The sequence below is a fragment of the Spinacia oleracea genome, chromosome 3 (genome assembly GCF_020520425.1).
Source record: "Spinacia oleracea cultivar Varoflay chromosome 3, BTI_SOV_V1, whole genome shotgun sequence".
Lineage (NCBI taxonomy): Eukaryota > Viridiplantae > Streptophyta > Magnoliopsida > Caryophyllales > Amaranthaceae > Spinacia > Spinacia oleracea.
In genome coordinates, this window is record NC_079489.1 from 26,743,730 (window position 1) to 26,757,471 (window position 13,742).

The following is a 13,742-nucleotide window of genomic DNA, read 5'->3' on the forward strand; positions in this document are numbered from 1 at the left end:
TACAACTAATGTAGCATTGCCATGCTTCACTTCCCACTTGTTTTGTGTAGTCTAGCTTCCATTATTTGAGTTATTACCGAAGTAAGAATCTCAAGCGGTATATGATACCAAGGAAGTTTGATTGCTAGGTTACTTTTTCTTTAAACATAAACTTATAGGTAGAAACGGAATCGTAAATTCCATTCATTTGTTCCTTGTTTTCCTATTTCTTGTACCCTTTCTTATAGTCTTAGGAATTGAATTCTCTAGTACACACTACTACAAAAACACCTTATGGAGTCGGACTTTTCGAGTCGCCTCAAACAAGTAGGCGACACATAAGCTTTTAAAGTCCCCTGTTATAGAGCAGGCGACTCATAAGGCTCCATAAATCAAAATAAAAAACCAAATAAAAGGCTTACGTGTCGCCTGCAACTTATTAGGCGATACATAAGCTTTTGGTGTCGCTTTGTATTTAGTAGGCGACTCTAAAAGTAAACTTTTACGAGTCCCCTCCCCCATAAAGTGGGACGCGTATACTTTACGTGTCGCCTTGTACATTGCAGGGGACACATATAATTTACGTGTCGCCTCTTATATTATAGGCGACATTATAGAGTTGACATTATGTGTCGCCTTCGATTGATAGACGACTCGTTAGATATAAATTAATTTCTTTATTATATTCCCGCCTCAAAGATACTATTGAGCACCTACTTTTAAAAAAGTATTAAAAATAATTAAAACAAAAAAATTTCCTCGAAAAAACTTTGTCTCAAAAAAGTCCTACCCCTAAATTTCCCTCAAAAAAAATCCTACTTCTAAATTTCCCTCAAAAAATTTCCTACTCATAAACTGATTCTAAGTCAGAAAGCCTTCCCTCGAAAAAGAAGTCCTTACCAAAAATTAAAAACTCTCCCTCAACCTAAACCCTCGATCTCCGCAAAAAACCTCCATCACCGAAAACCCACGAAATACTCCAGCAATTGAAACCCTACCTCCATTAGAGAAAACCTCCACCTACAAAATACTTCAGAAATTGAAATCCGACCTCTATCAACAAATTGAGGATGAAATTTCAACGAAATTGCAGACACAATCGGCACCGCACGAAGCCGTCGGCGAACCCTTCCAAAACCGTCTTCGGTTCGTCCTCTTCCTCTTCTCTATTTGTAATTTGATTTGTGATTTGGTTTAGTTTTCTCGGCTTTTCTTTGTGTTAGTTTATTCATTATTGCTTCTTATGGATTACAATGAGGAGCAATTTTATGATTTGTTGCTTAAAACTTCGAATTTTGAATTTAAATGGATTAATGAGAGTTGAGGGGTTGCTATATTGGGTACATGATTAACATTGTTGGATGATTTAGGCTTTAAATATATGTTATGTGTTTTAATGTACTTGGTAGTTTAGTTTGAGCTTAATTAATCGGTGATGGTTATTTCTGTATCCGAAGCACCTTATTAGTTGTTTATTTGTTATTTATTTTATTATGAATTAAGTGTGTGAACTTTGGGTTTTATGTAACGTTGTTGCAGTAGCGATTGAATACCGGGAACAATCTCTGAGTTTTATCGAATTTTCTTCACTCGAGCAGTCGATCTTGCCTTGTGCTTCTAAATTGCTCAGGTCTATATTTGCTTACTGGAGTGTGGGTTCAATGGGGGAACGAACATGCCCTTGTTTTTCTAAGTTGCTCATAGGGTTCTTCTTGAAGGTGAAGCCAATCAAGCCATCTCATTTACACTATAGTAGTAGACTTAATTTACTTTAGCTCTTGCTGTGGTAGTAGTAGCCATCTCATAGGGGTCTGCTTGTTGTGGAATGGAAATTTACTTTAGCTCTTCCTGATGCTGTCTAATCTTAATTTAAAATTACTGATCTTGTAAGATGGACTTCAAATTATCGAGAAAGGTTATGTACGTTTTACAGGTCATAATCTGAAGCTTTAGAGGTCCATTTTTTTGTTTGGAGTACTGTGAAGTACTGAAGTCATATACTCATTAGATTTAAGATGGTTAAGCAGCTCTGTATCCATGGAGTTTGGCATCTTCTGGTTGTAGGAAAATCGTTAAATGACTCAAATCCTATTTCTTTTACACACCTACAGATTCTGCAACATAGTTTGGACCTTCCTTCTTACAAGATGTAATGCTCAAATGTGTATTAACTTTGACCAGATACCACTGATGAGCCAATTTCTTTAATAACAGGGAACGATTCACCTGTCAATGCCTTCTCATCCACTTCACATTTACCTTCCACAACAACTCCATCAATAGGAATAACTTCACCTGCTTTGACTGCAATAATGGTTCCTAGATTTGCAGTTGTGACATCAACTTGTTTACCAGTTTCAGCCATTGTTGCTTTCAGAGGTGTCATGCTTGTCAGAGATGACATTACAGACATAGTCTGTATATTCACAACATGAACAAATATAAGGAGAATCAACAATCAATATGAATATGATCTGAAATTAAGGTGCAGATTGGGGTTTGTATATAGGAAAGAAATTGATCATACATACCTTGTAACTAGCTCTTGATTCGAGCCACTGAGCTATGTTGTACAGGAAGACGATAATAGCTGCATCTGTGTAGTCTTGTAGAGCTATTTTTAGTGATATACTTCCTAAGATGGTGATATACTTCCTAGCTTATTCCCCAATCTACCCATAACTAAGATACTATCTAAAGTGCTCCTCTCCCTAAATCAGTTCATTGCACATCATTTCGTATTATTCATCTACTTGTAAACTCCCAACACATACCTAAAGGTTTTGAAACTTAGGCTTCTAGCTGAAGGTAAATAGAGAAAAGGTGATTATTGTTTCAATCAGGGCCAGCCCTTGGGCAAGGCATAAGGGACAATCGCCCTGGGCCCAAGGGAAAAAGCCCAAAATTCACGCAAGCTAGTCTACCAGTTTATTAAAATATCTAATTTTCTTATGTAAATGATAACAGAATCCTAGGTGCGGCTCACTGGTCTATGCCAAAATTTCACACAGTATAAGGGCTGGGAATTCCCATGTTCGACTCCAACACACACTGTTGTTTTTCATTAATTTATTCACTTCATTCACGTTTATACCTGCTTGGAGTACCTTTTTTTTTCCAAACCTGCTGTAGAGTACTTAATTTAATTTTATTTCATTTTTAGTTTTTGTCATTTCTAATTTGGTTATGTTGCAAATACCTACCATTTTTATTACTCATTTTTGTATTAAACATAACACCAAAAGATAGTGAATAATTTTTCATGCACAACTCTTACACTCCTAATATATACTTCTTTTGGTAATTTAATTTTTCAAGTATATTTTTTTGTTTTGGTAATTTAATCACACTTCCTTTTATAATTTTGGAATTTAGAAAAAATAATTGAATTTCTAGATATAACATATGTAATCAAATTAATTTAATGTATAGTTTGAAAATTTGTCTACAGTACTTGTTAAAACTTTTGTACAATCTGCTACTACGAACATTATTATTTTTTCAGTACATTTCTTTCATTCAACTTTGCGATCTGTAGATGTCTTGTTGTTAACTTGTTAATTTTCTGATTTTAGTTTGATAATTAATGTTTGAGATATATTGTAATTCATGTTCGATAGTACAAGATCGAAGTTTTCAAGCCTTATACTAGGTTGGTTTTTAATAGAGTTAAAAAATGAAAAAAATTCTTCGGAGTGGTATCAGATCGCCTTTTTAATAAAAAGCACACCCTAACTACAAGCAAATTTTTATTATAAACCTTTAAATATATAGGGCCCCAAATTTTTTTCGCCCATAGGCCACCAAAAAGTTGAGACCGGCCCTGGTTTCAATCAGCATTTTGTTGTCTCTCATGACTTTGCGTAACTGGGAATCTAGGATGACTAGATGTCACTCTTACTAATTCTATCATATCTTTCGTTAATCAACGACAAACACCTTTCTTCACGAGGTGTCTCCATCAACACAGCAGTGCACAAGTTATGGAAGGATTAAATAGTTCTAAATATCAACCAAAATCCAAGGGTAGTTTAGAGACTCTTCCTTTCCCTAAACCAAGGCTTCCTGCATTCTTAGCAAACTCAGCAAATACTACAAATTCAATAACTCGAACTTAGGTAGAGGGATCAAAGAACATGGTACTTTGGCATGTTTATGAGCTAAGTAGTGAATTTCTGTGATTTAAGCAGAAAATGTAGATCGTCAAGCATGCAGCCAAACAAATCAACAACAATTTTCTATACAGTAATTTTAACTTTCTTTTTCAATATAGAACAATTAGTCCCAGTCACACTTGGTTTGTTCTCCTAACAAGCAGAGTCTATGTCCGTATGACAGAAAACAAAACACCAACTAGCTTCCCTGATGTATCCTTAAAGCAACAACTAGTGTCTAGTAATTATTTATTTGTTTACCAATTATTTGAAGCCTGGAATGGTTTATGGTTTACCATAATCTCTTTCTTGATTGCTAGACCTAGGTTCATGTTCAGTGATCGATACATCATTCACAGACCAATGTGCTGACTTGCCAAGCCTGATAGTTGGTCAGAATGCGATGAAACGTGTGTCATCGTCTTACTTCTTTAGGTAATGAAATCTTTTCCATCATTAGGAAGACATTCACGTTCCAAGATACTCGGACATCTGAATTTTCTTTTCTGGAAAATGATTTGTTTATTTCTAACATGGTAGAGTACGAAGAAGTATATACTTGCCCCGATCCGTCAAGAGTAAGTACATTTATACTACTTATTGATTATAATTCTTAAATCAGTCCATTTTTTGTCCTTTAAAACTAATATCTTCCTTGTTTATGAAGTAAATATTATTGGATGTTGGTTGTGATTTGCCTTGAAAGAGGGGAAGCCTTTTTCTTTGATTCCATGGCTGATGGGTCGTTAGACACTTTGCAAACCAAAGGCTCCTTGTCTGTGTAAGTACTCTAGCTAAACAGATACGGAAATCTATTTTATAGTCATGCTTCCATGCTTTTCCTTCTCTCGTTCTATGTGCATGTATAGTTTGTTTGAATGATCCTTGCCAGCAAAATGATTGTCAATCAACAAAGGAGATTTGATGCTGTCAATCATCAATAGTTTGGTTTGTCGAGAGTTGATGATTCAAGTTACTTGATTAGTTGCCTTGCTTGTTACTTCTGAATAAGCAGCATTTTGTTTCAAACATCAGGTTGACCTCGATTACACTAGTTAAACTAGTCTTACTTTTGATGTTCCACTCCGCAAATTCAATATATTGTATGAAATATATCTAAAATGTCTTGCTATATCTTCAACTATCACTATACCAATAACTCTTTCATTATCATTAGTGTTGAAAACGCCTTTGCCAATTGCCATCTACTCAACTAGATCTACAAGCCTACAACAAATGTCAATAACAAGTTGCAATGTTTATCGTGATGACACTATTTGAGTATTTTGTAATGTGTAAGGTGTTAAATTTATCAAGAAAAGCAGCTTTATCAGGGAAAGCAGTTGCAAAGCCCTTAGTGAACTTCTGATCCCACCTCTAAGTTGTTATTTTCTTGTTCTCTAGCATACAACTGTAAATTGTGTTAGTATATTATGCTGCCACTAGTTTTTTTTCTTCGGTTTTCTCTTACATGAGAAGTGCTAGTTGCTTAGAGCTATCAGATGTTTAGTGGTAGACTTTCCCACTCTCTCTACAGATTTTTCCATACAAAGAGGAGGAGGGAAATAAAGAGATAGGCAGATTGACATACTGTTGATTAAGTGGATCTGTAATGTTGCTATGCTTTTCAATCTCATGAATAAGGTGTCATAAATGACGGAGCTGTCTACCTGTTTGTATTTTTTTCTTCTGTTTTTCTTTTCTTCTCTTGTTCCTTAGGCGATGGCATTTGAAACATTATAGATTTTTTTAGGGTTTGAACTATCAGTAGGAAATAGGTAGAAGCAGAACATAAGTAGCTCTTGCTTATGTTAATAATCTTCAGCTAACCTGATCCTTGCCAGCAAAATGATTGTCAGGGTCAGAAACAGCATACAGTATCCCTTTTCGTACCTTTGATACCTTCATATCATTAACAACGTCAATTACCAGATTTTCTAATGATTAACCACATACTACATTATAAAGATGCATGAATTACTCCTAAAACACCAACTCAAGTTGCATTAACTTATGTGGTTTTTTTTAATTTAATGTTCAGGGCATATAGGACTCTAATGAACATGGACAAAGGATCTCGGAAAACCAAGCTAACGTGGAAGGTGGTTGAGGTAATTTTTTATTAGATTATATTTTTTGTTGTGAGATTAAAGACCTTATTTATTTATGTGTTGACATCATTATTATTTTTATTTTTATATTATATGTGGTTAAGTGTCTTCGTTCTCAACAAGTTGGGGTAGTTGAGTCCGGCTATTATGTCATGAAGTATATGGATCAAATAGTATCACTTGTATAAAAAAAGGAGCGTGATTTTCAAAAGGTAATTAACGCATCATATTTTTATCTTTAAATTTGCACTTGCTTGTTTGAGTGTACTTGCATTGTTTCTAATATGTCTATGCATTTGATTTTGTGTATGTAGCATTTTTCTCTGGAGGCATATACTCAAGAAGTTATCGATGATGTTCGTGAAAGATGGTGTAGATTTTTCATTGATAATTGTTTATATAGTTAATTAATCTCAGTTTGACACTTAGTTGACATAAACTTCTTAAATTCGTGTCCAGTATTTTCCTAATATGTAAATATACAAAAGTATTATATATGACTTTAGCTTTTATCAATTTTGGAGATTATATTGCAGTGGTTTGAATTTTTATGTATGCCATTTAATGTCGATCGGTCTGAATGTGGCCATTTTAAAAAAAATGTGGCGCATCTACAACATCGTCTACGTCCATTTTCGTCGCTTCTCAACTATATAAGAGACACCGTAAATTACTATATGCGTTGCGTCTCAAGAAACAGTCGTCACCATAGCGTACCATATACATCGCCTCGAACAATGGAGGCGACACCATAGAGTATCATATACATCGCCTCGAACAATGGAGGCGACACCATAGAGTATCATATACATCACCTCGAACAGTGGAGGCGACACTATAGAGTATCATATTCATCGCCTCGATAAAGCAGGCGACTCTATAGAATACCATATACGTCGCCTCAAAATAAACAGGCGACACCATAGAGTACCATTTGAATCGCCTCAACATAAGCAGGCGACACCATAGCGTACCCTTTGAATCGCCTCAATTGAAGTAGGCGACACAATAGAGCACCATACGCGTCGCCTAAGACGATTTAGGCGACTCAGAAAAGTACAAATGAATCCATAGATTTCCTCTTCGGAGTCGCCTCCAACATATGAGGCGACACATAAACCTACCTATAGTGTCGGGTCACAGACGACACATAAAGGAGGTACCTATAGAATCACCCCCTGTGGAGTCGTCCATGAGGCGACTCTATAGGTGGTTAAGAGGCGACTCTAAAAGGGTTTTTGTAGTAGCTAGTGTTGACTTTTATACTTTGTGTAGACATGGCCAATGTCACTCCAACAAAGTTCTTACCATTTTATTTCTGTTGAATATTTTGCTTCAACTAGATGATCTTACCAGAAGCTTCTAAAGTTCTCTAAGTATCGTTCTATTCGAATGTCTAGGGACTAGACTCATTCGAGAATTAAATGGACAAAGATATGTGGTTGTTAACCATTGGTAAAGCTGAGCGTTTAAACTCAATGCTTTATGATCTCAAAACTACATTGTATTTTGAATTCACAAGCACCAATCGGTTTGCCATTCGACTTTGATACTCGAAAACAACCATAAAAGTCGCTAAAAGAAACGTACATTTTAAATTGCTCACTTTCTCTCATTGCCGTGAATCGTTCTTAGATTCACTACCAATCGAGGAAATTTACTGTTACCTTTCTAAAAGGATTTACTGCAGTGCAAGATATTTAATTATAAATAAAAATTAAAGTATACATTGAAGCATGGAAAGTCTAAACATTTACCATGAGTAATAACTTGAAAATTAAAGCAATCATGCAATTTAAACAAGTCATTGGCATTTTATTCGAATTTATTGTTCCGGCAGGTGTGAATAAAATGATTCCAAGATCCTTAAATCATTGAAGAATTAATCACATTATGTATTTAGACTCAATTCTAAAATATTTTAGGTAAGCAAAGCCTTTGCTAATAGTCTATAAACTACTCTTGGTTGATAGGTACGTCTAAGGTTTTATTAGGTAAACCTATCTGTTTTGCCACGACATAAAAGGACTCCTTACTTATATCATTGAGTTTCACCAAAACTAACATGTACTCACAATTATTTGTGTACCTTACCCCTTTAGGATCAATAAGTAACACCCCGCTTAGGCGGAAAACTATTACTAAGATTGATATAAAGGTTATCCAAGTAAGTGTTATTTTGGCATGGCACCTTTTAACTCAAATTTAAAAGTTTGGAACTTAAGGCTCTTACTATGTTGGTTAGATTTTAAGTGAACTAAAATCCTTAATCATGCAACATAATCAAGCCATAATTTCATGCATAATTAAGACATATTTAAACTTAAAGCATGCATAAGATATTAATGTGATCTAGTATGACCCGACTTCATCTTGAAGCTTCAACTTCAAACTCCGTCTTGAAAATGGATTGGAAACTTCGTCTTGAATTTCACCATGGGAGGCGCCATTTTCTTCAAATAGGATAAGCTATAATTTAAACTAATTAAAACTATTTGATGGTACGCAGACCATATTTAAATTAAAAACTTTGGTGCATTAGACCAATTTTACATTCAAATTAATGGTACGCATACCATATTTTCTATTTGGGCCATACTAGTCACTTTCCATAACTTGCAAAACAGTACATTTACAATATACCATTCACCCATTCATTTATCAATGAATGGCCCACATAGCTGGTTAGTAGAACATATTATGCATCACATAAATATTTGCAGCAATTAATCAAGGCTTCCAATAATCTACATATTATTCAATCCTTATTAGTTCTAATCGAGTTGTTTTAACCTTAAAGGAATGTAGACCTAATCAAGAGTTTATGACTAAAACGCTCCCACTTAAACCAAGAATTTTACATGCTTTACGAATTTTAAACATAAAATTGTATTTCCTAGTCCAACCGGAAACATACAAATTTAATTAAAATTTAAAGCTCATATAAATTATTATTTAAATCCTTTAATTTATTTTTGTTGAATTAAATTAATTAATTTAAATTTAATCAAGGTTTTAATTTTAGTAAAATAATTAGTATAAATAAAATTTATAATAATTAAATTATTCAAAATTAAATTCCGAGAAAAAATTAAATTACGAATTTTAAATTTAATTAAAATCGTTTTCAACCGAAAAATTAAAATTAAAACGAACCAATCGGGTCAAGACGAGGCCATGGGCTCGCGCCCATGCCCCGTCGCGAAGGAAATAATTCCCTTGGTCCAAGTATGCATTCAATGCTAAGTCTAATAAATGCGGTTCAATATTAATTATACAAGTTAATAATTCAGTGAGATCAAGTGAACTGTATGCCTAGCTAGAGGCCGCTTCAGTTCAAGTGGAATTAATAATATTCATCCACACCTTACTCTCAACTGAACCCGTAGGGTCACACAAATAGCACGTGAACGGATCAAGTATTTAAAGGATTTAAATACTCCATTTATGAATATTCGGAATCGACGGATCTCGGTTCCAGTGGGAGCTGAAATCGTCAAAAGGCAACTTATGGATACTCCGGAAACGATGATATTGCCGAAAATGGAAATATGGATCGTATCGGAAATATAAATATTATCCAAGTCGTAGATGTTGCCGAAAACGGAAACATGGTACGTATCGGAAAATATTATCGGAAATGGAAATATTGCCGGAATCGGAAATATTGCCGGAAACGGAAATATTGTCAGAATCGGAAATATTATCGGATCGGAAATATTTCCGGAATCGGAAATATTAAATATTTGTTCGAAACGGAAATTAATTCCGGAATCGGAAATGTTAAATATTGTTCGAATCGGAAAAGAATTTCGGAATCAGAAAATTAATCGGAAGCGCGTCGTACGAAATAAGCATCATACGAGCTTGCTAGACGAAGGCCCAGCACAAAGCCAGGCCCACGTCCACCAAGCCCAGTGCGCAACACAGCAAGCCAAAGGCACGTCAGGCCCAGCGCGCCAAGGCTGCTAGCAACGTGGGCTGCGAAGCAGCGCTTGGGCTGCGACATAGCACGCGGTTTGCGAGCAAGGCAGCGAGCTCGTGTGGGTTGTGCGCCTGCAATGGGCTTCTCACGCGCGCGGGCATGGCCTGCTCGCTTGTGGGCCGTGCTCGTGTGCGTGTTGGAGTTTGTGCATGCATTGAATCCTTAAGCTATTTGGATTAGATTAATTTTCTGAATTACTAGTTTTAAGGAAACTCTAATTCTAATAGAGTTAGAATTCTTGAATCCTACTAGACTTCCAATTCCATATTACTACTCTATAAATATGTGATGGCATTCACAAATTTATGAACAACATAATTTTTAATCATACATCTAGTTTTAAGGATTAAAACTAAGTATAATATTTGCCAAAATATTCGAACATATTAATAGAACCTTAGGTGCAATTCTATTTAATTAAATCTAAGGCGGATCCGAATGTGCTGTGGACTATTTATGGAGGGACGACATTTGGAGTCCTAGACTTGTTCTTGTTCGGTTCGGGCGCAGCTATGGAGGGCACGCTACAAAGTGTATGTGTCCTAAATTATGCTAATTGTTATGTGGAAATTAATTTGGATTCCTGGCTTTATGGTTTTTCCGCATGATTTATATTAAATTATATGTATCATAACCTAACAGTGGTATCACGAGTCTCTAATTAATTCCATAATAATTAGTTAACATGGTTAAATTTTATAAATTTGCAATGAATTAAAGGGGTGATTAATTCGAAATTTTCAATTTTTGGTAATTAATTGCAAATTCGTGCGATTATTTAATTATATGTTCGCAGAATTTTCGGCAGTTTAGTCAATAATGGTCGAAATCGTATAATTTAATAGTGTATTTCGCATGTAAACGACGTTTTAAAATTTTGACTAAAATCATAGATTTGATGCCAAACCCAGAATTCCCAAATTCGAAGCCTAACTATGACTTTTCGGAGGTTTTAGTTTTTCGAACGCAAAATTTGTAATTTTTAAGATGTTAAATTAAATATTTGCGATTCTTGTTTGTAAATCTTGAATTTTTGATTGACCTACAATATATGTTTAGCAAATTTATATGCCTAAGCTTGTTAATTGTACAACCTAATTTGTAATTGTAATTAATTTGTTGAAATTCGAATAATTTAGAATTTGATTTGATTTTCATAATTAATTGACAATTTAATTAGGTATCCATGATTAAAAACCACCATAAAAGTTGATTTTAAATTTTTATGATCTAGATTTGAATCCATGATAATCGGAAATTAATTGAATAATAAATTTTCGATTTTTCACCCTAAATTTATGAAATTAATATGATTTATTAATTTGTCTATAAATTTGAATTAAAAAGTTTTTATTTTTATATAATTCGCTCATGGATTTTGCACGCACAAAGCAATGGACGCTACGTGTTACCCTTAAGGGGTGTTGTATAGTGCGGGCATGCGACGACGAGCAAGGGAGCTCGTCGCCCATGCGGTACGAATGCAGCGAGCAACGAGCGTGGCATGCGCGCAAGGCAAAGGCTGCCTGGGCGTGTGTGCTGCGAGCCATGGGCGATGGGGCGATGAGGCAAGGCACAGCGAGCGAGCAGGCGCGCGTGGGCAGCGAGGGATGCTGCGCCACAGCGCGCGCTGCCTCACCCAGCGAGCAGACCAGAACGCGTCGAGCAAGCGGGCTGCGCGCATGCGTGGCTGGGCTGGCTGCGTATGCGTGTGTCCTGCTCGTGCATTGCTATACGATCAGTCGAGGGGCGCTGCTGCCTCGTGCACTCGACGAGGCATGGGCGCAAGCCCATGGCCTCGTCTTGATCCGATTGATGCGTTTTGAATTTAATTTTGAATTGTCAGTTCGAAAACGATTTTAATTAATTTTAAAATTCGTAATTTAATTTTTTCTCGGAATTTAATTTTGAATAATCTAATTATTATAAATTTTATTTATACTAATTATTTTACTAAAATTAAAACTTTGAATAAATTTAAATTTATTAACTTAACCTGAAAATAAATTAAAGGATTCAATTAATAATTTATATGAGCTTTAAATTTTAATTAAATTTGTATGTTTCCGGTTAGACTAGGAAATACAATTTTATGTTTAAAATTAGTAAAGCATAAACTCTTGATTAGGTCTACATTCCTTTAAGGTTAAAACAACTTGATTAGAATTAATAAGGATTGAATAATTGGTAGATTATCGGAAGCCTTGATTAATTGCTGCAAATATTTATGTGATGCATAATATGTTCTACTAACCAGCTATGTGGGCCATTCATTGATAAATGAATGGGTGAATGGTATATTATAAATGTACTGTTTTGCAGGTTATTGAAAGCGACTAGTATGGCCCAAATAGGATAGAAAATATGGTCTGCGTACCATTAATTTGAATGTAAAATTGGTCTAATGCACCAAAGTTTTTTAATTTAAATATGGTCTGCGTACCATCAAATGGTTGTAATTAGTTTAAATTATAGCTTATCCTATTTGAAGAAAATGGCGCCTCCCATGGTGAAATTCAAGACGAAGTTTCCAATCCATTTTCAAGACGGAGTTTGAAGTTGAAGCTTCAAGATGAAGTCGGGCCATACTAGATCACATCTATATCTTATGCATGTTTTAAGTTATTTATTGCTTTAAATATGTCTTAATTATGCACGAGATTATGGCTTGATTATGTTGCATGATTAAGGATTTTAGTTCACTTAAAATCTTACCAACATAGTAAGAGCCTTAAGTTCCAAACTTTAAAATTGAGTTAAAAGGTGCCATGCCAAAATAACACTTACTTGGATAACCTTTATATCAATCTTAGTAATAGTTTTCCGCCTAAGCGAGGTGTTACTTATTGATCCTAAAGGGGTAAGGTACACAAATAATTGTGAGTACATGTTAGTTTTGGTGAAACTCAATGATATAAGTAAGGAGTTTTTTTATGTCGTGGCAAATGAGATAGGTTTACCTAATAAGTTCTTAGACGTACCTATCAACCAAAAGTAGTTTCTAGACTATTAGCAAAGGCTTTGCTTACCTAAAATATTTTAGAATTGAGTCTAAATACATAATGTGCTTAATTCTTCAATGATTTAAGGATCTTGGAATCATTTTATTCACACCTGCCGAAACACATGAATAAAATTCTTAATAAATGATAAATTATGCATGTATGCTAGAATTTAACTTTATTAAGAGAAACTGTAAATGGTTATTTATTTGTTTATTCTTTTTCAATTGTAGTTTTACTATGGCAAACAACAATCCATTCAACATCCGATCAATTCTCGAAAAGGAGAAGTTGAACGGGAAAAACTTCCTTGAATGGCAAAGGAACTTGCAAATAGTTCTTATGCAGGAAGAAAAGGAGTATGCCCTGGAAGAGCGATGCCCGAAGCCGCAGGCGACAGGGTCACTCAGGCAGCCCTCAATCGTTGGATTGATGCCAACAAGGATGTGAAATGTCTAATGCTTGCAACCATGAGTGCAGATCTACAGAAAACGTTCATCAACTCAGATGC

General features: G+C 35.0%; 1 protein-coding gene across 8 annotated transcripts; it reads left to right on the forward strand.

Annotated features, from left to right (window-relative positions):
- Window positions 1–812: 812 nt before the first annotated feature.
- Window positions 813–6,799, forward strand: LOC130470261 (uncharacterized). Of its 8 annotated transcripts, XR_008930248.1 has the most exons (8): window positions 824–1,125; window positions 1,519–1,697; window positions 4,454–4,568; window positions 4,674–4,711; window positions 4,801–4,914; window positions 6,175–6,244; window positions 6,349–6,456; window positions 6,559–6,799. XR_008930248.1 is itself a non-coding variant. In XM_056839992.1 (7 exons), exons 1-6 carry the CDS (start codon window positions 1,050–1,052, stop codon window positions 6,430–6,432), a joined length of 561 nt encoding a protein of 186 aa, XP_056695970.1. In that variant the 5' UTR covers window positions 824–1,049; the 3' UTR covers window positions 6,433–6,456; window positions 6,559–6,799. The 8 variants fall into 8 exon arrangements, 2 of the variants coding, with proteins under 2 accessions (XP_056695971.1, XP_056695970.1); XR_008930246.1 differs by having other exon boundaries at window positions 813–1,125; window positions 1,519–4,568; XR_008930250.1 differs by lacking the exon at window positions 1,519–1,697.
- Window positions 6,800–13,742: the final 6,943 nt, after the last annotated feature.

What these genes read in the sequence shown, in the direction of transcription:
- LOC130470261 (XM_056839993.1), top strand. Translation starts at nt 1,050, where the DNA reads ATGAAATTTCAACGAAATTGCAGACACAATCGGCACCGCACGAAGCCG. An exon ending in CCCTTCCAAAACCGTCTTCG is followed by an intron (nt 1,126 to 1,518) that starts GTTCGTCCTCTT and finishes ACGTTGTTGCAG; the next exon opens with TAGCGATTGAATACCGGGAA. An exon ending in ACCAAAGGCTCCTTGTCTGT is followed by an intron (nt 4,915 to 6,174) that starts GTAAGTACTCTA and finishes TTTAATGTTCAG; the next exon opens with GGCATATAGGACTCTAATGA.